Source organism: Salvelinus fontinalis, chromosome 21 (assembly GCF_029448725.1).
Source record: "Salvelinus fontinalis isolate EN_2023a chromosome 21, ASM2944872v1, whole genome shotgun sequence".
In the NCBI taxonomy this organism is placed as follows: Eukaryota; Metazoa; Chordata; class Actinopteri; order Salmoniformes; family Salmonidae; genus Salvelinus; species Salvelinus fontinalis.
In genome coordinates, this window is record NC_074685.1 from 20,633,294 (window position 1) to 20,660,935 (window position 27,642).

Consider the following 27,642-nt stretch of genomic DNA (forward strand, 5'->3'; position numbering starts at 1 on the left):
GACGGCTCTGGACGCTCATGGCTGGCTGACGGCTCTGGACGCTCATGGCTGGCTGACGGCTCTGGACGCTCATGGCTGGCTGACGGCTCTGGACGCTCATGGCTGGCTGACGGCTCTGGACGCTCATGGCTGGCTGACGGCTCTGGACGCTCATGGCTGGCTGACGGCTCTGGACGCTCATGGCTGGCTGACGGCTCTGGACGCTCATGGCTGGCTGACGGCTCTGGACGCTCATGGCTGGCTGACGGCTCTGGACGCTCATGGCTGGCTGACGGCTCTGGCAGATCCTGTCTGGTTGGCGGCTCTGGCAGATCCTGTCTGGTTGGCGGCTCTGGCAGATCCTGACTGACGACTGGCTCTAGCGGCTCCTGACTGACTATCGGCTCTGACGGCTCGGGACAGACGGGCGGCTCTAATGGCTCGGGACAGACGGATGGCTCAGACGGCGCTGGGGAGACGGATGGCTCAGACGGCGCTGGGGAGACGGATGGCTCAGATGGCGCTGCGGACACGGATGGCTCAGATGGCGCTGCGGACACGGATGGCTCAGACTGCTCCTGTCTGGCAGAAGGCTTTGGCTGCTCCTGTCTGGCGGAAGGCTCTGTAGGCTCATGGCAGACGGGCAGCTTTGCAGGCTCATGGCAGACAGGCAGTTCATGCGCCGTTGGGCAGACGGCAGACTCTGGCCGGCTGAGACGCACTGTAGGCTTGGTGCGTGGTGCCGGAACTGGAGGCACCTGACTGAGGACACGCACTTCAAGCCTAGTGCGGGGAGCAGGGACAGGGCACACTGACCTCTCGAAGCGCACTATAGGCCTGGTGCGTGGTACCGGACTGAGGGCACCCACCTCAGGACGAGTGCGGGGAGAAACAACAGTGTGCACAGGACTTAGGAGACGCACAGGTGGCGTAGTGCGCGGTGCCGGAACTGGAGGTACTGGGCTGGAGACACGCACCATAGGGAGAGTGCATGGAGGAGGAACAGGGCTCTGAAAACGCACTGGAAGCCTGGTGCGTAGTGTAGGCACTGGTGGTACTGGGCTGGGGCGGGGAGGTAGTGCCGGAAATACCGGACCGTGCAGGCGTACTGGCTCCCTTGAGCACCGGCTCCCTTGAGCACCGAGCCTGCCCAACCTTACCTGGTTGAATGCTCCCCATCGCCCGACCAGTGCGGAGAGGTGGAATAACCCGCACCGGGCTATGTAGGCGAACCGGGGACACTATGCGTAAGGCTGGTGCCATGTAAGCCGGCCCGAGGAGACGCACTGGAGACCAGACTCGTTGAGCCGGCCTCATGACACCTGGCTCAATGCCCAATCTAGCCCTACCAGTGCGGGTAGGTGGAATAACCCGCACCGGGCTGTGCATACGTACAGGAGACATCATGCGCTCTACTGCGTAACACGATGTCTGCCCGTACTCCCGCTCTCCACGGTAAGCCTGGGAAGTGGGCGCAGGTCTCCTACCTGCCCTCGGCCCACTACCTCTTAGCCCCCCCCCCCCCCCAAGAAATTTTTGGGGTCTCCTCTCGGGCTTCCAGCCACGTCTCCTTGCTGCCTCCTCATACCACCTCTCTTGGGCTCTCGCTGCCTCCATCTCCTCACGAGCGCGGCGATATTCCCCAATGTGAGCCCAGTGTCCTTTACCCTCCAATACTTCCTCCCAAGTCCATGATTCCTGTGTAGCAGGCCACTGCTCGACTTCACGCCGCTTGGTTCTGGATCGGTGGGTGGTTCTGTAACGGTTTTCCTCCTCCTCTTCATCCGATGAGGAGGAGCAGGGATTGAACCAAAATGCAGCGGAGTTTGAAGACATGATTTATTAAAGAAAAACACAAAAACACGAACTTGACTAAACTAACAAAAACAACAAACGGTGTAGACAGACCTGGACGACGAATTCACATAAACACGAAGAACGCACGAACAGGGAAAATAGCCTACACATAAAAATGACGATAAACAAAACAAACCGAACAGTCCCGTATGGTGCGACAAACACAGACACAGGAGACAACCACCCACAACGAACACTGTGAAACAACCTACCTAAATATGACTCTTAATTAGAGGAACGCCAAACACCTGCCTCTAATTAAGAGCCATACCAGGCAACCCATAAACCAACATAGAAACAGAAAACATAGAATGCCCACCCAAACTCACGTCCTGACCAACTAACACATACAACAAACTAACAGAAATAGGTCAGGAACGTGACACTCTGAAAGAAATAAAGCCATACTTCATTCATTAGTCCAGTGTCCATGAACACTTCACAGTTCCTTCTGCACCTTACCATCACATTACATCATACTCATTACCACCTAGAACACAGACTGTCAAGATGTAAATATACAAAGAAGTCACACTGAAAGCCTTTTAAGATGGACAGAACAGAGAAAGACAACCTGTCACGTTCCTGACCTGTTTTCCTTTTTCTTGTATTTATTTAGTTGGTCAGGGCGTGAGTTGGGTGGGTTTGTCTATGTTTGATTTTCTATGTTGGGATGTTTGTGTTCGGCCGGGTATGATTCTCAATCAGAGACAGCTGTCAATCGTTGTCCCTGATTGAGAATCATACTTAGGCAGCCGGGGTTTCACGTGTGTTTTGTGGGTGTTTGTATCTCGTGTCAGTGTTCGTGCCACACGGGACTGTTTTCGGTTTGGTCACGTTTGTTGTTTTTGTATGTGTAAGTGCTCAGTTTACGTTCAATAAAATATGACCACTTTCCACTCTGCGTGTTGGTCCGATCCATGCTCCTCCTCGTCCGAGGAGGAGGAAGAATATGACGATAGCCGTTACACAACCATGATGATAGGAGACAGACAGAAAGACAGATATATTTGTATGTGTGCCTGTGTGTGTGTGCACTTGTGCATATGTGTGTGTGAGGGTGAGTGCAAGTGCAAGTAACTTGTCATTTTCCCAGCAGCTTCCTGACCCTCTCACTTGTGATTAGGTTTGGAACGATAATGGAATTTGTATGTCAATGATTATAGTATCACAATAAAATGTTTTTATCACGATAATAGACATTGGAGCCTATCAGTTTCAATCTAAATGTTGTTGCCAATAACTAATTGAGAACAATGAAAATGATATTGCGATAAACATGGACACAATTCAATTCAATATCACAGGTATCATTGAACATGCGTATCGTGATAATTTGGTAGTATTGATTATCGTGCCAACCCAACTTACCCCAAGCACTCCACTCACCTGCTCTCTCTTAATATCTTGGATGACAGTTTCAACTGCCACTCCACATTCTTACTTATTAAGAAAACCTACCACTTCACCCCTTTCCCACAGACAATGGACAGACAATAAATAAGACTCCATGTCTAAGCCTTTATTCCCTATATAACACCTGCTGCTCTCAGGGTGAAAATCCTGTCACATGTCACAATACTGTAAAACTGCTTCCTTCCATGCAGCCTCCATTTGAACCACTGACATATCACCAGATCAGTGGTCTGCAAAATCACTGTTTTTCATGGAACGTGAGACACTTTTTTCACTACTACTGACTCCAAGAAGGTGCCAGTGAGTGTGTGTGCTTTCTTAGAACTGGAAGTAGTGAAAATAAATCTAATCACTTTCTCTTACAAAGCATATTGTGACACAGGACTGAGCCCCACTGTTTCCTATAGGGCAGAGAAACAGACCCACTACTCCCACATCCCTGTCTAATCCTCCTCTCCCCTCCCCTCCTCTAACTCCCCCATCCCTGTGCCTGCGTGGTGTTAGTCTCCCTCTCTCTTTATCTCGCCTCCCTCCCAGGTTACGGGCTGGTGCAGGAGGAGCTGCTCTCCCCGGCCTCCTTGCAGTACAGCCTGCCCTCTCCACTGGGTGCTGAGCCCTACTGGCAGGAGGTGTCCAGTCTGGAGTGTGCCCCAATCGCCACCACCGAAGAAGACATCCTGATGGAAATGTCTGACGTGCAGGTGTGGCCCTTGGGGGTCAGCCCCTCTCTGGTCACAGTGGAGGACTCATCCCTGGATGGCAGCAGCCGGGCTGACGACTCAGAGGGGGCCACCCTGTCCCTTCCCTTCAGCCTGGGGCGCCCCAGCAGTGGGGCAAGCGGGGCCAGTGGCTCCATCATGGGGCTGGAGGAGGAAGAGGAAGGGGAGGTAGAGGAGGTGCGGCAGGAGCCGGCAGACAGGGACAGGGTGAGGGCCAGCGGTGCGGTGCCAAAGGTCAACCTGAATGGCCAGCTGGGAGGTCAGAGGTCAGAGGGCAGGAGGGTGGAGGTAGCAGCATCAGTGGTGGGCAGCAGTGTGACTGGAGGAGGAGGAGTAGGGCAGAGTTCAGAGGAAGGGCTTTCTGTTGTTTCAGGACAGCAGGTCTATGCCCAGCTGTGTGAGATGTCAGGACTGAGCCGAACCATGGAGCACAACGGAGACAACAGGTGAGACTCAGTCAGGGGTTCAGACTGGTCTAGTCAGACAGTCTTGCTCTCAACCTTATGCTCTATGTGTGTACTGAGTCCATACTCAATACTCATTTCCATGAATACATTATGGCATTCTTTTTTCGTGTATTTTGCCTGTCTGTCTTGTTCTCTTTCCTACTCGCACCTCTGTCTCTGTCACTCTGACTTTCTGCTCCTCTGTCCACTCTGTCTCTCTGTCCTTGTCTCCCCCTCTCTCTCAGGGTGTTGGGAGGCAGTGCATTCCAGCCATACCTACCCGACAAGGACTCCCTGCATGGCTGGGCGGGGTTGCAGACACCCAGGCTGCCCCGGCAGAGTGTGGAGACGCTGATGATGTTACCAGGGTCACGCGAAGCCCAGGAGGCTATCTTGACGCCGGTGTGTGACATGGGGCATGCTGTGCAGGCAACTGTTTGGCACGCAGCCCTTTGACAAGGGGCTGGGCTTCTTTCATCAGGAGGCGGGGCCTGGGAGCAGGAGCGGAGGCGGGGCCAGGTCAGGTTGTCACGCCGACTGACCACCTGCTGCTTCCTGTGCCTGGAGGAGGGACTTCCTGTCCATGCCTGCGATAGATAGGACAATCTTTTAATTTGGTTTCAATCATCAAAATTCCAACCATCAACATTTTTATGATGTTATGCTACATCATGACCCGAAATTGGGTTAATAGGATAAAGTTGTGTTGCGTGGTTTGTAAACCTGTGTCCTAATGTCATTTGGTAATTTAATGTGTTATATCCTGATGTTTTGACACAGATTAATGTTGATAAAGAGGACTATGCTGTTGAGTTTCTGGCTGAGGAGCAGTTTGTGGACGAACATGGAAAAGTCGTCACTAGAAATGTTGGTTTGTCTTCTTCTGCACAACTAATTCCAACAAGTAGACTCACACACTCACAAATAGACACATACAAACATACATACAGAAACACACATGCTTGCAAATTCACATCACATAGATCAGTGTTAACTCCTCTGTGTATTTTCTCCTACCCTGCAACCTCCCTCCCTGCTGTACTGTAGGTGGGGGTGGATGTGAGGAAGGGTCCTCAGTCAGTGAAGCGCACCAGTCTGCGTAGAGTATAACACTGAAACACACGTACCCAGTCCTCAAGGTACGGAACACATAAGCTCTCGTGTATATATTCCAGTGCTTGGATAGATGCTTTTAGAAGTGTCTATCAGACCCTGGTCAACCAGAGTAGGTTGAAGTTAGACTGGCTAATGTAAATGACAACCCCTGCACACTACTCTTTTGAAATAATGTTACAAAGTGAAAGATTAAAGAATCTTTGTCCGACAGCTCTCATTAGAGCATGTATGTGTACATAATATTCTACCACTTCTGAATGAGAATACATCACTTGTTATCTTTAGGTGTTGTTCTTTTTTTGTCATCAGTTACTTGTTACTTCATCGTCTTGTCTGGAGACCTCTGTCCATCTCTTTATATGTGACGAGATCGTAGTAGTTAAAAACAATTCCCTTTTTACTGAATTCTGGGGTTTTTTCTGTCCCCTAGGACCGGACATCCACTGCCAAACTATCCTCCACAAACACAAAGCCAGGTGACAGAGGGAAATGAGGAAAAGATTGAGAGGAGAGAAGAGGGAACGAAGACTGATAGAAAGACTAAGATCTGCAAACAACAAATACAAACACAAAATTATCTGCAGAACGACCCTGGAGTTCCACAGCAAGAGGAAAAGAGACAGAGATCTACTTGTAGTTTTGTAACATTTTTTTAAAGAAAAAGATACTAAACTAGAGTAGAGCATGATTTTTTTTCTATGAAAAACATGAGAAAATCCAACCCCCAAAAAATGCAACAAAAAAGTGCTTCCTGTCAACTGTAACCGCATGATTGACTGATGGTGCATGACCTTTGAACTGTCATTATCTACAAACTGAAGGGGTACAAGGTACACGGCCGACCCAGGACTCGGTCAGGGGTGAGTTTAAGGATACTTTTTCCCCCAAAAGGGAGTGGTTTGTGTAAGCAAGTTGATTCTGGCAACACTAAAGCCAAAAAAGCAAGTATTTTTTCCCCACAACTGATTGGTACGATACAGCGAAGCCAATGCTGAGCCTAACAATGCTTCATTCACTTGGATCCTATTTCCCTGTTATTCTATGTGATATATTCTCTATGCTTTGTGTCTGTGTGTGTACCTTTACTGCACGTGTTCTCTCGCTTCAGGCTTGGCACTGAGCCTTGTCCTGGTTGGTCGGTGCTCCTGTGATGTCACGGCGTGCTCAGTGTGGGAATGAGAACGCCACTGTTCTCCCTGTCTCACTGTTCACTCGTGAGCGTCTGTCTGCGTGTGCCGTCTTTCCTTTGTGAATGCGCTTCTTGTGTTTCTTGTGTTTCTTTAGCGTTGTCAACCCCAGTTCCATTTTGTCTAACTTTCTCCCCCTGTTTTACTCATAAAAAGGTTTGATAGCATTGTGTGGCAGCCAGTGGACTCTAAGATTCTTACCCAACACATCCCTGATTTATGGTAGCATGATGTGCCCTTCCCCTCATACCACCCTCCCCTCCGATATGTTGACACCATACTCCTCTCCATCAACTCCTGTAGCTCCAACTTATGTCTATACCCTATCAGCTTCCCCCTTTGCTCTCTCTCTCTCTCTCTCTATCTTTTTCTCTCCTCTCTGTTTGCTTTGGCTGTAGCACCTCATGGCTTCGTTCTTTTATGGTTCACATTAGATTGTGCTTTCGGTTTTAGGGGGTGAAGAAGATAGGGGCATAATAAATCATATTTATGGGAACGAGATGGAGGTATATGTGGAAGTTTAGATGAGATTTTAGAGACTTTAGAGACTAGCGTAGCTAATCAAGTAAGGACATACTGACAGATAGCACTGTGACCGCCCAACTTAACACTGACCCCTGAGCCCATGTACCTTGTACTGTGAACTTACACATACACACACCTCATACATGCATACATACAAACACACACATAACCATTATACACACTCGCACATATCACTAATACACACATGCACATACAGTAATTGATCTATTGTGCCCTAGTTGTTATGAGAAGCAAGGTCAGGCTCAGATTATGTACTTTGGTGTCTGCCACAGCAATAATATCCGACAAGGAGAACACAGAGGGATATATACAGTTGAAGTCGGAAGTTTACATACACTTAGGTTGGAGTCATTAAAACTTGTTTTTCAACCACTCCACAAATTTATTGTAGAATATTTCACTTATAATTCACTGTATCACAATTCCAGTGGGCCAGAAGTTTACATACATTAAGTTGACTGTGCCTTTAAACAGCTTGGAAAATTCCAGAAAATTATGTCATGGCTTTAGAAGCTTCTGATAGGCTAATTGACATAATTTGAGTCGATTGGAGGTGTACATGTGGATGTATTTCAAGGCCTACCTTCAAACTCAGTGCCTCTTTGCTTGATATCATGGGAAAATCAAAAGAAATCAGCGAAAACCTCAGAAAAAATTTGTAGACCTCCACAAGTCTGGTTCATCCTTGGGAGCAATTTCCAAACATCTGAAGGTACCATGTTCATTTGTACAAACAATAGTACGCAAGTATAAACACCATGGAACCATGCAGCCGTCATACCGCTCAGGAAGGAGACGCATTCTGTCTCCTAGAGTTGAACGTCCTTTGGTGCAAAAAGTGCAAATCAATCCCAGAACAACAGCAAAGGACCTTGTGAAGATGCTGGAAGAAACAGGTACAAAAGTATCTATATCCACAGTAAAACGAGTCCTATATCAACATAACCTGAAAGGCCGTTCAGCAAGGAAGAAGCCACTGCTCCAAAACCGCCATTAAAAAGCCAGACTACAGTTTGCAACTGCACATGGGGACAAAGATCGTACTTTTTGGAGAAATGTTCTCTGGTCTGATGAGACAAAAATAGAACAGACCATCGTTATGTTTGGAGGAAAAATGGGGAGGCTTGCAAGCCGAAGAACACCATCCCAACCGTGAAGCACGGGGGTGGCAGCATCGTGTTGTGGGGGTGCTTTGCTGCAGGAGGGACTGGTGCACTTCACAAAATAGATGGCATCAGGAGGGAGGGAAAAAATGTGGATACATTGAAGCAACATCTCAAGACATCAGTCAGGATGTTAAAGCTTGGCCGCAAATGGGTCTTCCAAATCGACATTGACCCCAAGCATACTTCCAAAGTTGTGGCAAAAGGGCTTAAGGACAACAAAGTCAAGGTATTGGAGTGGCCATCACAAAGCCCTGACCTCAATCTTATAGAACATTTGTGGGCAGAACTAAAAAAGCATGTGCGAGCAAGGCGGCCTACACACCTGACACAGTTACACCCGCTCTGTCAGGAGGAATGGGCCAAAATTCACCCAACTTATTGTGGGAAGCTTGTGGAAGGCTACCCGAAACGTTTGACCCAAGTAAAAAAATATAAAGGCAATGCTACCAAATACTAATTGAGTGTATGTAAACTTCTGACCCACTGAGAATGTGATGATAGAAATAAAAGCTGAAATAAATCTTTCTCTCTACTAATATTCTGACATTTCACATTCTTAAAATAAAGTGGTGATCCTAACTGACCTAAGACAGGGTATTTTGATAGGATTAAATGTCAGGAATTGTGAAAAACTGAGTTTAATTGTATTTGGCTAAGGTGTATGTAAACTTCCAACTTCAACTGTATATACAGTATAGTGTGTGTGTGTGTGTGTGTGTGTGTGTGTGTGTGTGTGTGTGTGTGTGTGTGTGTGTGTGTGTGTGTTTGTGTGTGTGTGTGTGTGTGTGTGTGTGTGTGTGTGTGTGTGTGTGTGTGTGTGTGTGTGTGTGTGTGTGTGTGTACCAGTCACAATTTTGAACACGCCTGCTCATTCAAGGGTTTTTCTTTATTTGTACTAGTTTTTACATTGTAGAATAATAATGAAGACACCAAAACTATGAAATAACACAAATGGAATCATGTACAAACCAAAAGTGTTCAACAAATAAAAATATATTTTTGATTTTACATTCTTCAAAGTAGCCACCCTTTGCCTTGATGAAAGCTTTGTACACTCTTGGCATTCTCTCAACCTGCTTCACCTGGAATGCTTTTCCAACAGTCTTGAAGGAGTTCCCACATATGCTGAGCACTTGTTGGCTGGTTTTCATTCACACTGCGGTCCAACTCAACCCAAACCATCTCAATTGGGTTGAGTTCAGCTGATTGTGGAGGCCAGGTAATCTGATGCAGCACTCCATCCCTCTCCTTCTTGGAGAGAGATGGAGTCAAAGGGTGGATACTTTTATTTTTTGGTTACTACATGATTCCATATGTGTTATTTCATAGTTTTGATGTCTTCACTATTATTCTACAATAAAGAGAAATAAAAAAATAAAGAAAAACCATTGAATGAGTAGGTGTGTCCAAATTTTTGACTGGTACTGTATATACAGTATGTGTATGGTGGTTGGGTGGGTGTTCTGTATCTGCACATTATGGTAGCATTAAAAGCATTTCTCTCTCTTGCATGTATACAAAGGGTACAATCCAAGGCTGCAAATGGTTTTCCCCTCACAAATGTGATCCTTTCAATGTATTCACCAATGCCATTCAACAACAGCATCTCCTTAGTTGCATTGATGTATTAGTGGGGTGGCACTCCCACCTGGTGTCGTAAAGAGGTATCACATACTACATAACGGTTGTATGTGGGGAAAGGGGGATACCAAGTCAGTTGTACAACTGAATGCATTCAACAGAAATGTGTCTTCCGCATTTAACCCAACCCCTCTGAATCAGAAAATGGTTTGGTCCAGCACTTAACGTAGCAGATATTATCCAGGATATGCTAACTTCATCCATTGCATCTTGGGAATGAATCTCTCGTTGTAGCACTCATTTACTGAGAAAAATAGAATATGTATCATAACCACTGTAGCTGGAGTAAAAAAATACACTGAATTTGGTATTTGTATTTATTATGGATCCCCATTAGCTGCTGCCAAGGTAGCAGCTACTCTTCCTGGGGTCCAGCAAAATGAAGGCAGTTATATACAATTAAAATTATTACATTACATTTCACAACATATTTCTCAACACATTAAGTGTGTGCCCTCAGGCCACTACTGTACTACCACATATCTACAACACAAAATCAATGTGTACATGTGTGTATAGTACATATGTTATGTGTGTGCGTGTGCCTGTGTGTGTGTGTGTGTGTCTCTTCACAGTCCCTGCTGTTCCAGTTTTCAGTTTTCTTATCAGATTTTACTGCATGCACGAGTTACTTGTAGAATAGAGTTCCATGTCGGACTGACTCTATGTAGTACTGTGCACCTCCCATAGTCTGTTCTGCCTCTGGTGGCATGTCCCTCTTTGTGACACCTGACCACACGACTGAACAGTGGTCCAGGTGCGACAAAACTGGAGCCTGTAGGACCTGCCTTGTTGATAGTGACATTTGTGTTAGTGTCGTACATGTTCAATGCCCTTCTCTATAAGCATGCTGAAAATCTGTTGTTACTGTGAAATAGAATTGTATCTGGTCAAACACAATTTTTTTCAAAAGTTTACTAAGGGTTGGTAACAGGCTGATTGGTCGGCTATTTGAGCCATTAAAGGGTGCTTTGCTATTCTTGGGTAGCGGAATTACTTTTTCTTCACTTTCTTGTTGGCTTAGATTGAAGAGATGGCAAATAGGAGTAGCAATGTTGTCCACTATCATCCTCAGTCATTTCCATCCAATTTTGTCAGACCCAGGTGGCTTGTCATTGTTAATAGACAACAATAATGTTTTCACCTCTTCCACATTCACTTTACGGAATTCAAAATTGCAACGCTTGTCTTTCATAATTTGGTCAGTTATGCATGGATGTGTAGGTTCAGAATTTGTTGTTGGCATGTCAGGCTTAAGTTTGCTAATCTTGCCAATGAAAAAATCATTAAAATAGTTGGCGATATCAGTGGCTTTTGTGATGCATGAGCCATCTGACTCAATGAATGATGTTGTCGAGTTCGCAATTTTGCCCAAAATTTTATTTAAGGTGCTCCAAAGCATTTTTCTATCATTATTTATATAATTGATCTTTGCTTCATAGTACAGTTTTTTTTTTTGTCACATGAATGACTGAGTGAATAGATTAGTAACACATCACAGACACATTACCTGCCAATCAGTGCACATTAAAACCTCATCTGTTATGCCACATTTAACACATATAACTTATCGTTCACTCTTATTCAACTCAGGTTTCAGTTCTAGCAGGATCCCAGCTGTGTGTGTGTGTGTGTGTGTGTGTGTGTGTGTGTGTGTGTGTGTGTGTGTGTGTGTGTGTGTGTGTGTGTGTGTGTGTGTGTGTGTGTGTGTGTGTGTGTGTGTGTGTGGGTGGGTGGGTGGGTGGGTGGGTGGGTGGGTGGGTGGGTGGGTGGGTGGGTGGGTGGGTGGGTGGGTGGGTGGGTGTGTGTGTGTGTGTGTGTGTGTGTGTGTGTGTGTGTGTGTGTGTGTGTGTGTGTGTGTGTGTGTGTGTGTGTGTGTGTGTGTGTGTGTGTGTGTGTGTGTGTGTGTGTGTGTGTGTGTGTGTGTGTGTGAGAGAGAGATGTAATGGGTTACAGGTGAGCCTCCACTCTCCGGGTCATTTTTCTGTTTAAACAGCAGTGGAGATGATTGGCTTATGTTGCTGCTTTGGGTCTGAATAGGCTGATGATGAAACTCTCAATCAGCAATGGATAAGTCAATCAATGTATCAATCAGATTTTCCACAACAACAAGACACTGAGACCGGATATGGATGAAATATAGAGACCACAGTCTGAAATGTATTTAAAATTGATGTTCAGCATGTTTGATGAGTCTCAGATTAAGGGTAACTGTGTGTTGGCTTAGAGGTTTTAGATTTTTTAATTTCCAAGATCAAACTGAGCCGGTCCACAACCCTTTGCACTGTGAGAACTGTAGACTCCACCTGTGTGTGTGCGTGTGTGTGTGTGTGTGTCTGCGTGTGCTTGCTGTGTTCAAGAGGTTGATGGGAGGGTTAACTGTTAACTGTTGCAAAGAATAGAGATCACCTATACTCCTTTAGAATGGATACATGACAATATTAACGCAATATCATATTACTCTCTACTAAGGAATGCAACTGTGCACATGCACAGAAAATGTTTTTATGAAAATATATGACAAAATATATTGAATTAGAATGCTATGCACCCTTATAGAGTTGTTATAGATGTTCTTTAAGCATATTAACTAGACTATAGGCAAACGCCCTCATCATGGGGACTGTAGAGGCTTTGTGGGTATTTCAACTTGTTTACTTTTCTTTTTTATTGTCATGGAGAGAGGGAAAAACAAACATGAATATGTATACAAACCTTTGTTTCAATCAGATTCATTTTGACACGAAGATATGTATAGATCAGGGTTCCCCAACTTGTGGCCTGCGGGTGATTTTATTTGCTCCCCCCCCCCCCCCCACACACACAGTTTTCTGAGCCGAAACACGTTTCATTTTTTTGTTGGACATAAAAGTGTGAAAACACAAGCAAATCAGCTCCAAGTGATTTTCATTTTGCAAATATGTTCCAAAGTATTCCCACACATAATAGAGAGACAGTACCAGTACAACGTTTGGACACAGCTACTCATTCAAGGGTTTTTCTTTATTTGTACTATGTTCTACATTGTAGAATAATAGTAAAAATAAAGAAAAACCCTGGAATGAGTAGCTGTGTCCAAACGTTGTACTAGTACTGTCTATGTGATCATATACAAATGTAAGCAAGGTTTGAAATTATTATGTTTTAATCAAAATGTTATATCTGTTTGGGCTTCTTGCGGTCAATTTGCAGTCTACAAATTATTTTTTGATATGTTCTGGCCCCTTGACCATCCGCTCAAGAAAAAATTGACCCGCGGCTGAATCCTAGTTGATAATCCCTGGTGTAGATCATCTACCATGTACACCAGCTCCAACCATTTACAGCAATTAATAAAGAAAGATGTGAACATAACTGATGTGTTGTCTTACACACTTTGATGTGTTTGAGAATCAAATGTAAATTGATGTACATTTGGAAATGTAACTCTATGGGCATGTGTACAGTATAAAGCAGTGGCAGTCAGTGCCGTTTAAGATGAGGACCATTTTTCTTTTCATGAGCATGGCCTTATTTCTATTACTGCATACTGGATGACTGTCATTCATATTCCATTCACCCAGTTAAATGTAACAATAATAGGTTTAGGCTACTACATGATACTCTAATTTGAGAAAGATTTGAGGTGACAAGCAGTGACACATGCACAGACAGTGACACATTCAATACCGCCTTTCACCCTCTTGCCTGCATCTAGCTGATATAGGGTGTAATCATTAGTCCAACAGTTGCAAACAAGAGTTTTTATTAGATAATTTCAGGTATGTTTATCCACGTTTGTTCCATTTACTTCCGTTTAAGAAACGTTTTTCATCAGAATCGGCGGAATGAATACACCCCTGATCCTGTGTAAACACAGTACACTTTCATAGCAGGCACGTTGTATTTCTTCTCACATCTATGCGCTCTCCTCCTCTCACCTTTTCCTTTCGCTTGTGGACTTCAATGCACAACACATCAGCTGTATGTAACCAGGCGAAAACAAACTTTCCAAGCCAAACCATATTATAACCGGTACACACAGCCTACGTTGTTGTCACCATATTAGCTAAAGTAAAGTCATAGTCAACATAGCTAATAGAACTAACGAGTTAGTAAATCCGCTACAATCATGCAGTAACTTTACAGTATACAGTCAGTAAGCAGGTTAGCATTTACACCGGCGGGCCCCGGTGGCAATAAATTGGTCAAACCAAAAGCTTACCTTGACTTAGAAGAGTTCCAGTGTTGTGTTGGATAGTCATAGCCAGCAAGCTAACATAGTGTCCCTCTATTTGAGCAGGGTGTTTGAGTAGGCTAAACTAGCTAGCCGCATTTGCTAGCTAAGTAAGTGAAAAACATGATGGAATCTCTCTCATCCCCTCTTTCTTCTCCTTCATTAAGGAAGAAATTCAATTTTCCAGTGCTTAACTATTGTCTTTCTCTCTCTTTCAGTTAACTACTCACCAGATGTTATGCACTGCAGTGCTAGCTAGCGGTAGCTTATGCTTTCAGTACTAGATTCATTCTCTGATCCATTGATTGGGTGGACAACATGTCAGTTCGTGCTGCAAGAGCTCTAATAGGTTGGAGATGTCCTCCGGAAGTTGTCATAATTACTGTGTTAATTAAGTCTACGGAAGTGGGTGAGAACCATGAGCCTCCTAGGTTTTGTATTGAAGTCAATGTTCCCAGAGGAGGACGGAATCTAGCTGTCCTCCGGCTACACCAGGTGCTACCTTACAGAGTGCTGTTGAGGCTACTGTAGACCTTCATTGCAAAATAGTGTGTCTTAATCAATTATTGTGTGAAAATGATTATATTTAGGATAGTTTTATCTAAAAAGGATAACTTTTTAAATGTTGTACAATTTAAAAAGAAAAAAATGAAATTCACTGAGAAGGATGGCCTCCACTGGTATAAAGGTATTTACATTGGTGCAAAACATTTATCAGGCAGAGAGTGGATCTTATTCTTGTTTCAAAGACTATGTATAGCCATACATAGGCTATACATATACTCTCACAGGGATATTGATATCTTCATTTTTCCAGTTTACATAGTTATTTAGGCTATTTTATATTCCTCTACATGGGTGTTAGTATCATGACACACGACAAGACCCAGATGCAGATACAGGAGACAGATGGTTGGAGTCTAAGATGTTTAATAATCCAAAAAAAGAGTAGGCAAGAGAATGGTCATGGACAGGCAAAAGGTCAAAACCAGATCAGAGTCCAGGAGGTACAGAGTGGCAGACAGGCTCGAGGTCAAGGCAGGCAGAATGGTCAGGCAGGCGGGTACAGAGTCCAGAAACAGGCAAGGTCAAACCTGGGAGGACTAGAAAAAGGAGAATAGCAAAGGCAGGAGAACGGGAAAAAACGCTGGTTGACTTGGACGAACTGGCACAGAGAGACAGGAAACACAGGGATAAATACACTGGGGAAAACAAGTGACACCAGGAGGGGGTGGAGACATAACAAGGACAGGTAAAACAGATCAGGGCGTGACAGTTAGAGGATTCAATAAAACTACAACTTGCTGTATGTAACCTCTCCCTTCTTTGGTCTCCAATATTTCAGCCAATCAAAGCTGGCACTCCTGGCAGTGTTTTTTTGAGGAGTGCCACTTGCTGTTTGTGTATTGGAGGCACGTGGAGGGCAAGCAGTTACGACAGATCATAAACGATTGAATGTCAAGAAAAACGGTGACATTTAGATGCACATTTTTCTCGCCGTCTGTCAGCAGCTATAGGCCTACGCTTGATCTTGTTTACGAAGTGCATGGTTTTCTAGCTGTTTAGTAGTTTGTCTTCATAGTTCGAAGGATGTCTTCAGGTACTGGTAGTCACACTACTAGTTGGGGAATCCCTATCACCCACAGTGTCACCATCAATAATACATCAAGAGTATTCTACAACACCAGGAGGAAGACTCTTTAGTATGACCCCTAGACCCACTCCAATTTGCATACTGACCCAACAGATCCACAAATGAAGCAATCGTACTCCACACTGCACTTTTCCACCTGGACAAAAGGAACACCTATGTGAGATTGCTGTTCATTGACTACAGTTCAGCGTTCAACACCATAGTGCCCACAAAGCTCATCACTAAGCTAAGAACCCTGGGACTAAACACCTTCCTCTGCAACTCGATCCTGGACATGGTAAGGGTAAGCAACAACACATCTGCCACGCTAATCCTCAACACGGGGGCCCCTCAGGGGTGCGTGCTTAGTCCTCTATTGTACTCCCTGTTCACCCACGACTGCAGGGCCAAGCATGACTCCAACACCATCAATAAGTTTGCTGACAACACAGCGGTGGTAGGCTTGATCCCGACAACGATGAGACAGCCTATAGGGAGGAGGTCAGAGACCTGGCAGTGTGGTGCCAGGACAACAACCTCTCCCTCAATGTGGGCAAGACAAAGGAGCTGATCATGGACTACAGGAAAAAGAGGGCCGAACACATTCACATCAAAAGGGCTGTAGTGGAGCAGGTCGAGAGTTTCAATTTCCTTGGTGTCCACCACCGACAAACTATCATGGTCCAAACACACCACGAAAGTCATGAAGAGGGCACGACACCTTTTCCCCCCAAGTCATAATACTGCTAAAGAATTAATCAAATGGCCACCCGGATTATTTGCATTGACAACCCCTCCCCCAATTTGTTTTTACACTGCTGCTACTCGCTGTTTATTATCTATGCATGGTTACTTTACCGGTACCCCCTGTATAAAGTGTCATTATTGTTCTTTTATTGTTACTTATTTTTTAAGTTCTTTTTACTTGATTAAATATTTTCTTTACTCTATTTTCTCAAAACTGCAGTGTTAGTTAAGGGCTTGTAAGTAAGCATTTCACGGTAAGGTCTACACCTGTTGTATTCGGCGCATGTGACAAATACAATTTGATTTGATCTGAGGTATGTGAAACTCAATCATAATAAAAGTAAATACACTAATGTTATTATAAGAATAATCATTATTATATTAATAGGCCTGATTTAACAGTATGTTAGGATCTTCTTCATCACCATCCTCATGAGTAGGCATAGGCCAATGATAATGTAGGCCTATAATCTGTGTCAACATGTATCCTTTCAGACATTTTCTTTAAAAAATGTAATGCAATGTTATGTATGCTTAATTAGCACCTTGTTTATCACTCTAAACTTCTATCCTATTTATATATTTCCTTCCATTGCCATTGACACACTATGGAAATATGTTGGCTTACTGTCAAGCACTTGGCTACCAAACAAACACTCAAAGTGCTAAAACCTTTCTCTGTGAACCATTACAAGTGTCTATATCCTGTTTAAGGTACTATTTCAAGGTAAAAGACAACATATATAAAGAATATAGCTCAGAGCATGGTCTCTAACCAATCCCATTTCATTAGCAGGTTGTGGGAATGTTGGCACTTAACTCATCTGGCCACAGGCTGAACAGATAAATGGTGACTGGTTGTTGTAGCCTGACAGAGATCCAATGTGGGTCAGTAACACATTCACAGGTACACTGCTGCCATGACGTGAAACACAGAACCCTGTTTGTGATCTCTCTCACTGTCGATCGACCTCCACCAAACCCACCCAGTTACACAAAACATCTATGACCGGAAGTTCCTCCTGGAGTGTCAAACCTCCCCTCTGACATGCACCCCTCCCTGTCTTCCTGATATTCCAGGGGTAACCAACCCCCTCTCAAACAACACTACGACTGACACAGCCCACCCCAAACAGACCCCCAACAACCACAATCCCCCAGTAGACAAGAGTGCAGGTAAGAGTCTAAGGGTAGGTGTGAGTGTGTGTGTGCTCACAAGTGTATGACATATTGTGTCATTTGTGATGAGTATTTTCATCATGTTTTTGCTTTCAACTTGTCTTTGCAGGGGAGGATGCTCAATTTGAAATGGACATTTAGCCATTTGATGGATCTGCTGGATCTGCAGCCTTGAGGATGACAATGAAAGAGTGACTCATGTTTAAACAGTCTTTTTGGAAACAGCACAGCATACTGAAATGAATGAAGACTGCATTATTGAAGTGATGCATTATTATGTGCAGTCATAATTCTAATCGCTCAGGAAGAGACAAAATGTACATACAATCTCTCTATTGATTTAATATTATTTACTAATTGTTAGTCATTAACCTGTCTTAAAGATGAAGCATTTGAATGATATGTTTGAGTCTTCTCCAGTAGCATTTTGTTGTATTCGGGTAATACGTTGTTGATTGTAAAACTAGGGCTACATTTTGCAGAATAATTTTTCTCCAGAAGAACTAATAAATTACAAACATACTTTCTACTATCCTTTTGTGTTACTATTAAATAAGATAAGAGTATGCAACTTTCAAAAATATCCCATGTTGTTAAAAAATACAAGTCCTGTGAAAAGCATAGATGGAGACGGAAATAAATTGAGGATTTATTAAACAAAAGGTTCATGTGACATTTTACAGATATTTCATCCTTTATGAAATAATACTTCTCGCATGAATATGTACTCTTTTTTTAAACCATATGATTACCAGGTCACACAGTGGAATTAAAGCGCTTTAGGGGTCAGCATTGACAATGGCAACTTAAATGTGTCCTTGTATCTGCTATTGTCTCAATCATGAGTCCTTATGCATAATACATGTATGCAGTCAGGAGATCTCAGTTTAAAATCCTTTCGAAGTGATTCTCTTGATCCTTTCAGTGCTTGTGTTCAGAGTCTGCTTCAATGTCCAGTACATCCATATAGTTTAGCATGGCTGAAGGCAGCAGCTGCCCTACTAGAATAGCCCTGAACTTTGAGGCTACACTCACAGTGAGCCCACACATTTGCACCTCAACTGTCTTTGTGAGGTCTGCAGGTCGAGCAGAAACTGGTACAGAGTGATGTTCTCTGGGAAGGAAAGTGCCTATGGGGTGTTGGCAGACATGCTGATCAGTGGCAGCCACACTCGTCCACCACCATGCCCTCAAAGTGCTGCATCAGCACCTCGCTGTTTTCGTAATACAACATGGACAGAGGGGCCAGGTGGGTGGGCACACAGGATGGGCACAGGACCCGGTCTGAGCGGTGAAGCTTCAGTAGACTCTGGAAAGAGAAGAAAAAGACATGTTAGTACAAGTGAACTCACAAACAAACAGGAAATCATACAATATTGTAATAGGAAACAAATCAATGGCTCTATTTTAAATCTATTTCAAACATGTACATTTTCAGCAGTGATAATGTAATGTTGGTAGTCTTACCTGCATGTAAGCATGGTTGGTGGGGGTGAATGTCTCGTCCACTGGGGTAGGGCAGCTGCCCTCACAGCGGTAGGCGTTATAGCGCTTGGGGTAAAGAATCCACTCACTCCAGCCTATCTGGTCAAAGTCCACCCACATGTCTACCTTCTTGCACAGCGGGCCCTTCCTCTCCTCGGTGTGGGCCACGCCAGGGGCCACCCCAGCCACTCCTGCTCTCTGGTGAAGCCTGTGCCTCTTCCTGCGCCGGGCTCCCTTTCCTCCCTCTACGCTGACAGTGGGGCCAGCTCCAGCTCGCTCCCGGTCCAGAGTGACATACTTGGAATGTTCAGCGGTGCGGATGAGGGTGGGGGCCCTCTTCTTTGTCTGATGCTTGGAGAAGACCACCATCATGACCCGGTCGGCTGTGGGGTGCAGGACGCTCTCCAGACCCTTCTCTCTCTCTGCCCTTCCCTCTTCATGGCCAGGTGCGGAGCCTCCCTGGTGCAGCCAGTAGTAGCGGAACAGGGTGGTGACGTTGAACACCCTCCAGTTGGATGTGGCGGTCAGGGAGCTGGGCTCTGCCCTCAGGCATCCCAGGAAGAGGCTCTCTGGGCATGGCGGGCTGGAGCAGCGGCCACTCTGGGAGTGGTACAAGTCCACAGTAACATGCTCAGAGGCAGAGAAGGTAGGCAGGCGGATCCGCAGCTCAGAGCGCTTGATGTTGTCACTTGCAGAGATGGAGGACGCATCAAAGGTGACAGACCACCTCCCACCGCTCTGGTGACAACCTGGAGAGATAACAGAAAATGTGTTGTTATGTGTTAATAACATTTAGACTACGTTACCCAGCAGGCTATGCGGGCGCGGGAGATGGTTAAAGAATGCCTTGCATGGCTAAACATGGAGTTTTATAGCTGAAGTATATGTTCATTAAAAGTAGTTAAACCTACGCCTCGGTTTGTCATTATATAAGGAACAAACATAACATGGTGTCAGATTGGTAGTCGCTATGAAGAGACAGAGAAAAGAAAGGAGTAACTCTGCAAATTTCCGCGACGAAAATTGAACATTCTACCACAAGTCAAGTGACGTGAGTAGTCGAAGATGCTAGCTTGCAAGAGCGAGGACAACGAGCCGCAGCAGCGAGAGTGACAGCAGCGAGAGCGAGGCTGCATTGGAATTTGTTGATGAGCAACATACTGTGAAGTAAGAGAAATTGGCACTGTTCCTGATCTCCGTCATGGATAGGCTTAGCCCTCCTACTCCTATGCAGTTAACAGGCAATTTAGCGGACAATTGGAAACGTTTCAAGCAGAGATTCAAAATCTACCTAGCAGCCAGTGGTGCAGGGGGAGATGATGACAAATTGAAAGCTTCCATTTTTCTGCATGTTATTGGAGAGGATGCATTGGACATTTACAATAGCTTTCAGAAAGACGAGGCAAACTTGACATTGACTGTGCTAATGGCTAAATTTGAGGAATACTTTGTACCAAGCCAGAACGTCACGTTTGAGAGATACAAGTTTTTCTCTCATGATCAGAAACAGGGAGTCAGTTTTGACCAGTATTTGGCTGAGCTGAACACACTGAAAACGTGTGAATTTGAAAATCTGAAAGACTCACTAGTGAAGGACAGGATAGTCTGTGGCATACTTGATAATGGACTCAAGGAGAGATTGCTGCGTGAGCAAGATTTAACTTTGGATAAAGCAGTGAATATGTGTCGAGCAGCTGAAACCACCAGAGCACGAGCTAAAGAGCTGTGCAGGGATGAGACATCAGTGCATGCAATAAAAAGAGAGGAGCAGTACATACAACGCCTTACAAAACAAAAACAAGCAAAAGAGAGAAATCAAAACACTACATGTGGAAAATGTGGATTTATCCACAACCAAAAAAATGCCCTGCATATGGCAAATCATGTAACAACTGTGGGGAAAATGATAATTTCTCAAAATGCTGCAAAGCTGAGGCGACAAAGAAAAAGATTCACACAGTCGAGGAGATGGAATAATTCTTTGTTGATTCTGTGGAAATATGCAATGCAGTAAATGCTGAATGGATTGTGCCATTGACTGTGAATGAAACTATAATACCATTCAAGCTTGATACTGGAGCACAGGTAAACCTGTTATCGCTGGATGACTACAAAACACTGAAGGTGAAGAGCAAAACACACCCGGTGAAAATTAAGGTTACTGGTTATACTGGGGAGAACATACCAGTCAAAGGTAGCTGCATAGTAACTTTACAGCATAAAGGAAAAAAGTTCAGAGCACAGCTGCTGATTGTGGAAAAGCGTGTACAGCCTATTCTAGGAATCAATGCATGTGAAAAGCTCAATTTGTTGAAAAGAGTGTATGTAGTGACATCACAGACTGAAAATGACCAAGAATCACTACTGGCTGAGTATGAGGATGTGTTTGAGGGTCTTGGATGTTTACCAGGAGAACACAAAATATGTACTGATGACAAAATTACTCCAGTTGTGCATGCATGCAGCAAAGTTCCATTTGCACTGAAAAAAAAGCTTGAAGAGGAACTCGGACGCATGGAAAAGATGGATGTCATCACAAAAATGGATGAACCTACAGACTGGGTAAGCTCACTGGTTATTGTGGTGAAAAAGAACAGCGATCTCAGGATATGTCTAGACCCGAGAGATCTCAACAAAGCAATCAAGAGAGCGCATTTCAAGTTGCCAACCAGAGAAGAGATAATGTCGCAGTTTGCTGGAGCAAAGTGGTTCAGTAAGCTTGATGCCTCATCAGGATTCTGGCAAATGAAGCTAGATGATGCAAGCTCAAGGCTATGCACATTCAACACACCTGAGGGCAGGTACAGATTTCTTTATCTACTATATGGGATTCTCTCAGCGCCAGAGGTCTACCACAAGGCAATCCACATGATCTTCGAGCACATTCCAGGAGTGGAGACTATGATGGATGACATCATCGTCTGGGGGTCCACAAAAGAAGAACACGATGCGAGAGTGAGACAAGTGCTGGACCTAACACGGAAAGTCAACCTAAAACTAAACAAGGACAAATGTGAGTTTGGTGTGAAAACACTTACCTTCGTGGCAGATGTACTTTCAGAGGACGGAGTCAAACCAGACCCGAGGAAAACATCAGCCATCAACAACATGGAGCGCCCGAAGAACAAGGACGATGTGAGACGCTTCATGGGCATGATCACCTACCTTGCAAAGTTCATACCTCAACTGTCAGTACAGTCCGCTCCACTGGAACAGAAAAATGAATGGGAATGGTCCCATGAACAGGAAAACTGCTTCAAAAACCTAGCAGAGGTTAGCAGAGAGTTCAGTCAAAATTGTCAAAGGTCTGATGAAAAAGGCACATGATGGAACGGAGGATTTCCTAAAAAATCTGATGATCTACGGCAGCGCACCGCTGCAGAACGGACTTTCACCTGCACAAATGTTGATTGGACGCCGCATCAGAACCAACCTACCCATCCATGAGGACTTGCTAACACCCAGAGGTGCTCACAAAGTCAAACTCGCAAAGGAAAAGCAGAAAGACAAACAAAAACAGCGACACGACAAAAGTGCAAGACACTTACCTGAACTGAAACCTGGAGATCATGTACGACTCCGAGACATCACTACAGGAACCTGGATGCAGCAAGGGTGTGTGCAGAGAGAAGTTGCACCGCGATCCTATGAGATCCAAACGGAGCATGGATCACAACTGAGACGAAACAGAGTGGATCTAAGGCTTCAGCCATTCACTCAAGGGACTGAGGATCATCAGGAGAATACTGCTGAAGCGTCAAATGCCTTTAGAAATGGACAATTCAGTCAGAACACCCTGACTGACAATGAACACTGTCCCACTGTTTCAGGAAGCACTTCAGCAGAACGACCAAAAAGGACTGTCAAAGCCCTTGAAAGGCTTATTGAGAATTGCTAAAAAAGAAAATCTAAAAAATACAAAAAAAGGGGCACCTGGACTGAATGTTTTGTTAATGTGAATAGAAATAGAGCCACAATAGAGTATTGTTGGACAGACTATATTTAGTTGGAAAACTATTTTATTTTTAAGGAAAAAAAATTGGGGGAAAGAAATGTTTGTTATTGAAAATTGCATGTTTTGCAGGTTGAGTAAACAAATGTGATGTGACATGTGTAGTTACATAGAAAAGTAGTTTTCTTTTAAAGGAAAGAAGATGTGTTGTTATGTGTTAATAACATTTAGACTACGTTACCCAGCAGGCTATGCAGGCGCGGGAGATGGTTAAAGAATGCCTTGCATGGGTAAACATGGAGTTTTCTAGCTGATGTATATGTTCATTAAAAGTAGTTAAACCTACGCCTTGGTTTGTCATTTTATTTATTTATTTTTATTTATTTCACCTTTATTTAACCAGGTAGGCAAATTGAGAACACGTTCTCATTTACAATTGCGACCTGGACATATATACATTATATAAGGAACAAACATAACAGAAAATATTTGAGCAAAGCAGACAGCAGACACGGATTATGAAAGTGTGCAAGCATGTCTCTCACCTCTGTGACTATCAGACTGTCCCATTCATTAAATCAATCACAGATAGTGTCAATTATTTTATTGTTGCCCACATACAGCTTTCACACGCCATCTTTTGACATGCAATGAGCAGTTAATAAAGTAGAATGTTGTTACTGTCGCATTGTGTATTGCTCCCTTCCTGACACACTTCTAACAGACAGCCTGGGTCTAGTACGCGCTAAAGTGCCATAGCCTAGAGGCTCTTCACAATACGCATTGTATAAGGTTCCCAAGCTAAAATAATTGCGAAGCACATAGGCGCAAAGTAATCAAAACGCGCTCTAGTAGCCTAAACTCAAATCACTGTTTATTGAATAAATGTAACTGAGAGGGAATTCGCTTGTTATTATAATTAACTAATAATTAAATCCTTACATTGCGTTTAATTCGTGTGCCCAATTGAATTGTTGCTTCATAAAAAGTGTTGCAAAATAAAGATACTCACTTTTGGCTACCAGACTGAGTACAGAGTCAGAATCGTGAAGACGGGAGATGTCCTCACTCTTGGCCGGGGCGGCGCTGACAGATGGCGGCGCACAGGATGTGTCTCCCTCCAGCAGAGTCCGGTAGAGCTGCATCATGTAGAGTGGGAACCTGCTGGAGTGATGAACATGGTCCCTGTGACCTCCACTACTTCTGTGGAAGAAAGCCTCACGGTTCCCAGGGATATTTTCCGCTCCAACCACCGAGCACAAATCCACCAGAAGCACAGAAAAGATAGACAGGGTGAGTCCTTCCATAATTCGAAGTTAGTTAATCCAAGGTAGTATTTTCCTGTAAATCCAAATCAGTAAAACTCTTGTGCTAAGAGTCAGACAGGTAGGATAGAGCTCATTCTCCCAGCTTGTCCAGTTGAGAACACCTCAGGTGAGATATGCTGTCCGCTGGAGTAAGAACTCTTATAACAACCCTGTGTCTTTCTTTGCAAATTCTGTCATGCCACGGGTTTTTGAAGTGACGGTGTGATCAGCGGGAGAACAGAGCTCAAAGGGTTAAATCTGTTCATGTGGTTGTGTATCGGAACCAACTGCTCTTTGGAGTGGGAAACGTGAAAACGTTAATACTTCTGCGTTGAGTGTTGTAAATTAGAGATCTCTTTGATAAGGAACCGCGACAATTAGTTAAACAGATTAGTAGTTGAACGTTGCACTTTGATTAATGGGGACTAAACAACACGCGAGTTAATCACTCCATGCCACTTTTATTAGTTATGGCCTACACTGGGCGTACAATATGATAGGCTAATTATAACCACAGTATTTATAACCTATTTTATCCCATCACAGATAAAATGGTATGGTCCTCGCATGACAATAAAACTGATCAGTGTTATCAACATTATAATCTCACATTTACTGTAGCTTTCAGTTGTTATTGCACGTTACAATGAAATGCGAGTGAAAAAATGTAATTGGCCTGTTTATTTTAGTAGGCTAGGTCTATTTAGTCTCATTGTGTTAGGTATCTCTTGACGCTTATCTTTATAGGCCTAGATGTGATTTGGCTATATGATTGATTCTCTCTGAAGAGGTACTACTAGTTTTACCACTTGTTTGGGGATTCGTTAGGCCGGAGCAAGGAGTCTGGGTAGCTAGGCAACTAGGCTATAGGGATTCTACATTGACTGTACAGAAATCTTCATAGACCCTATCTAGCCTACTTATTTTTTAGATTAATCTGAAGAACGACACAACAAAGTATGCGAACTATTTTATGAAAAAAGGTGTGTAAGAAATGTAATCAAAAGGTTTATGATGACGTTGCACGATTTTTGGCCGGGCTTGCAATGTCGTGTGCTTTCAAAATATCTTCAAAAGATGTTTGAACTCGCTTTAATTAGAACGTAATTGCAACAACACTATGGTATATGCTAATTGAGCAGCGCTGATTGGGGGGAAAAAAACAACAATTAATTCAATAGCTGGTTAGGCTACATTTTATTTGTACTTAGTTTTTCAAAATGTATGCATTTAATGGATATAATGTCACCTTTGAAATTACGTTTTATCCTTAACGTTTGGCATATAGTCCTGATAAAAAATTCATTAAAATTACAAACATATTTTTATAGCTTGTCTTGTGTTGGACTATATTTAATCAATGATCAAATCAACAATCTGCAAAATGTGCAAATTGTAGGCCTAATTGTGATACAGGTATAGACCGAGCCAAGGATACTTAATATGATCTCAATAAATCATGTTAAATCAGTTTTGTGAGTTGTATGGTGAGAGGCTATTGTTTCACCCATTGGCCCACCTCACACACAGGCATACATGTAAGCTACACCTTGATCTGAAAGGATGTGGCATCTGATCCATCTATTATCGGATCTATCCAGCAGGGGGCAATGTGTGGCTATGAGTCAACAACAATCTAATGAGCAGTCAGCCACAGCCTGTGTGTGTATTACTGCAGCCTGTGTGTGATGTTCTGTAATTTTGCACTCTTTTCTCCATAAACTGAAATCACAGTTCAGTTCATATTGGAATCGGGCTCGTGTGGTGGAGAAGATCTTTGTTGACTACACTCAACCTTGTCTCAGGGTAGTAGGTTGGTGGTTTGTGCATATCCCTCTAGTGTTGTGGGGGATGTGCTTTGGCAAAGTGGGTGGGTTATATCCTGCCTGGTTGGCCCTGTCCGAGGGTGTCATCGGACGGGGCCACAGTGTCTCCCGACCCCTTCTGTCTCAGCCTCCAGTATCTATGCTGCAATAGTGTGTCGGGGGGCTAGGGCCAGTCTGTTATATCTGGTATAATTCTCCTGTCTTATCTGGTGTCCTGTGTGAATTTAAGTATGCTCCCTCTAATTCTCTCTCCCTCTCCTGGAGGACCTGAGCCCTAGGACCACGCCTCAGGACTACCTGGCCTGATGACTCCTTGCTGTCCCCAGTCCACCTGGTCGTGCTACTGTTCCAGTTTCAACTGTTCTGCCTGCGGCTATGGAACCCTGACCTGTTCACCGGACGTGCTACCTTGACCCAGACGTGCTGATGATTTCTACTCACATTCTCTACCGCAACTGCTTTCTCGAAACCTGAATGCTTGGCTATGAAAAGCCAACTGACTACTCCTGAGGTGCTGACCTGTTGCACCCTACAACCACTGTGATTATTATTATTTGACCCTGCTGGTCACCTTGGCTATGTACTGTTATAATCTCCTCCCGGCACAGCCAGAAGATGACTGGCCACCCCTCAGAGCCTGGTTCCTCTCTAGGTTTCTTCCGAGGTTCCTACCTTTCTAGGGAGTTTTTCCTAGCCACCGTGCTTCTACATCTGCATTACTTGCTGTTTGAGGTTTTAGGCTGGGTTTCTGTATTACACTTTGTGTCATCTGCTGATGTAAAAAGGGCTTTATAAATACATTTAAATCTTGATACATTTTCATGAAGCATTACTAATCCTCTCTGATGAGTAATTTAGAGAGAGAAAGAGAGTGTATGTGTGTTTTCATTGGAAGGAGTGAGGGGCCCAGGGGGATTATAGCACTGTAGGCTACAGTGCTATAAATGCGCTGGTGAACTGACCAACACTTATTTAAAATGTGTTACATTTCCATCGACAGAACCAGTTATGGTGGTGGTGGGTGGGGGCTAGGCTATAAAATATTAAAGGGCTTTCCTGTGGCCCCTGCTTCAACAGAATAATAGGGATAATTATCTACTGAGCGGAGAGGGGCAGCCAGTTGAAACTGGGCCCTTTGATAGGAACTTCAATTCAGTTAGACCGCTGTTTGATTAAGATTCAGTTGGGAGGGAGTGGTGTGTGTTTGTTGTGTGTGTGTCTAGA

The 27,642-nt window shown here is 44.1% G+C and overlaps 2 protein-coding genes and 1 long non-coding RNA gene across 3 annotated transcripts in view; 2 read left to right on the forward strand and 1 right to left on the reverse strand.

The window, feature by feature from the left end:
• LOC129818400 (ankyrin-1-like) overlaps nucleotides 1–11,377 on the forward strand; it is a 128,019-nt gene extending 116,642 nt beyond the window's left edge. Inside the window, 7 exon segments of the mRNA XM_055874244.1 lie at nucleotides 3,790–4,417; nucleotides 4,663–4,836; nucleotides 4,838–4,902; nucleotides 4,905–4,936; nucleotides 5,198–5,284; nucleotides 5,465–5,556; nucleotides 5,964–11,377. Coding sequence (XP_055730219.1) covers nucleotides 3,790–4,417; nucleotides 4,663–4,836; nucleotides 4,838–4,902; nucleotides 4,905–4,936; nucleotides 5,198–5,284; nucleotides 5,465–5,527 — 1,049 coding nt within the window. The 3' untranslated portion in view covers nucleotides 5,528–5,556; nucleotides 5,964–11,377.
• A 492-nt stretch (nucleotides 11,378–11,869) lies between these two features.
• LOC129818402 (uncharacterized) lies at nucleotides 11,870–18,377 on the forward strand. Its single transcript, XR_008753940.1, has 2 exons — nucleotides 11,870–17,845; nucleotides 17,958–18,377. It is a non-coding gene; the product is annotated as an uncharacterized LOC129818402 (long non-coding RNA).
• A 107-nt stretch (nucleotides 18,378–18,484) lies between these two features.
• Nucleotides 18,485–24,883, reverse strand: ndr1 (nodal-related 1). The gene is made up of 3 exons (XM_055874245.1): nucleotides 24,298–24,883; nucleotides 19,316–20,082; nucleotides 18,485–19,157 (listed from the first exon to the last, which is right to left on the reverse strand). The coding sequence occupies exons 1-3, from the start codon at nucleotides 24,590–24,592 to the stop codon at nucleotides 19,005–19,007; spliced, it is 1,215 nt and encodes a 404-aa protein (XP_055730220.1). The 5' UTR covers nucleotides 24,593–24,883; the 3' UTR covers nucleotides 18,485–19,004.
• Between the last annotated feature and the right edge of the window lie 2,759 nt (nucleotides 24,884–27,642).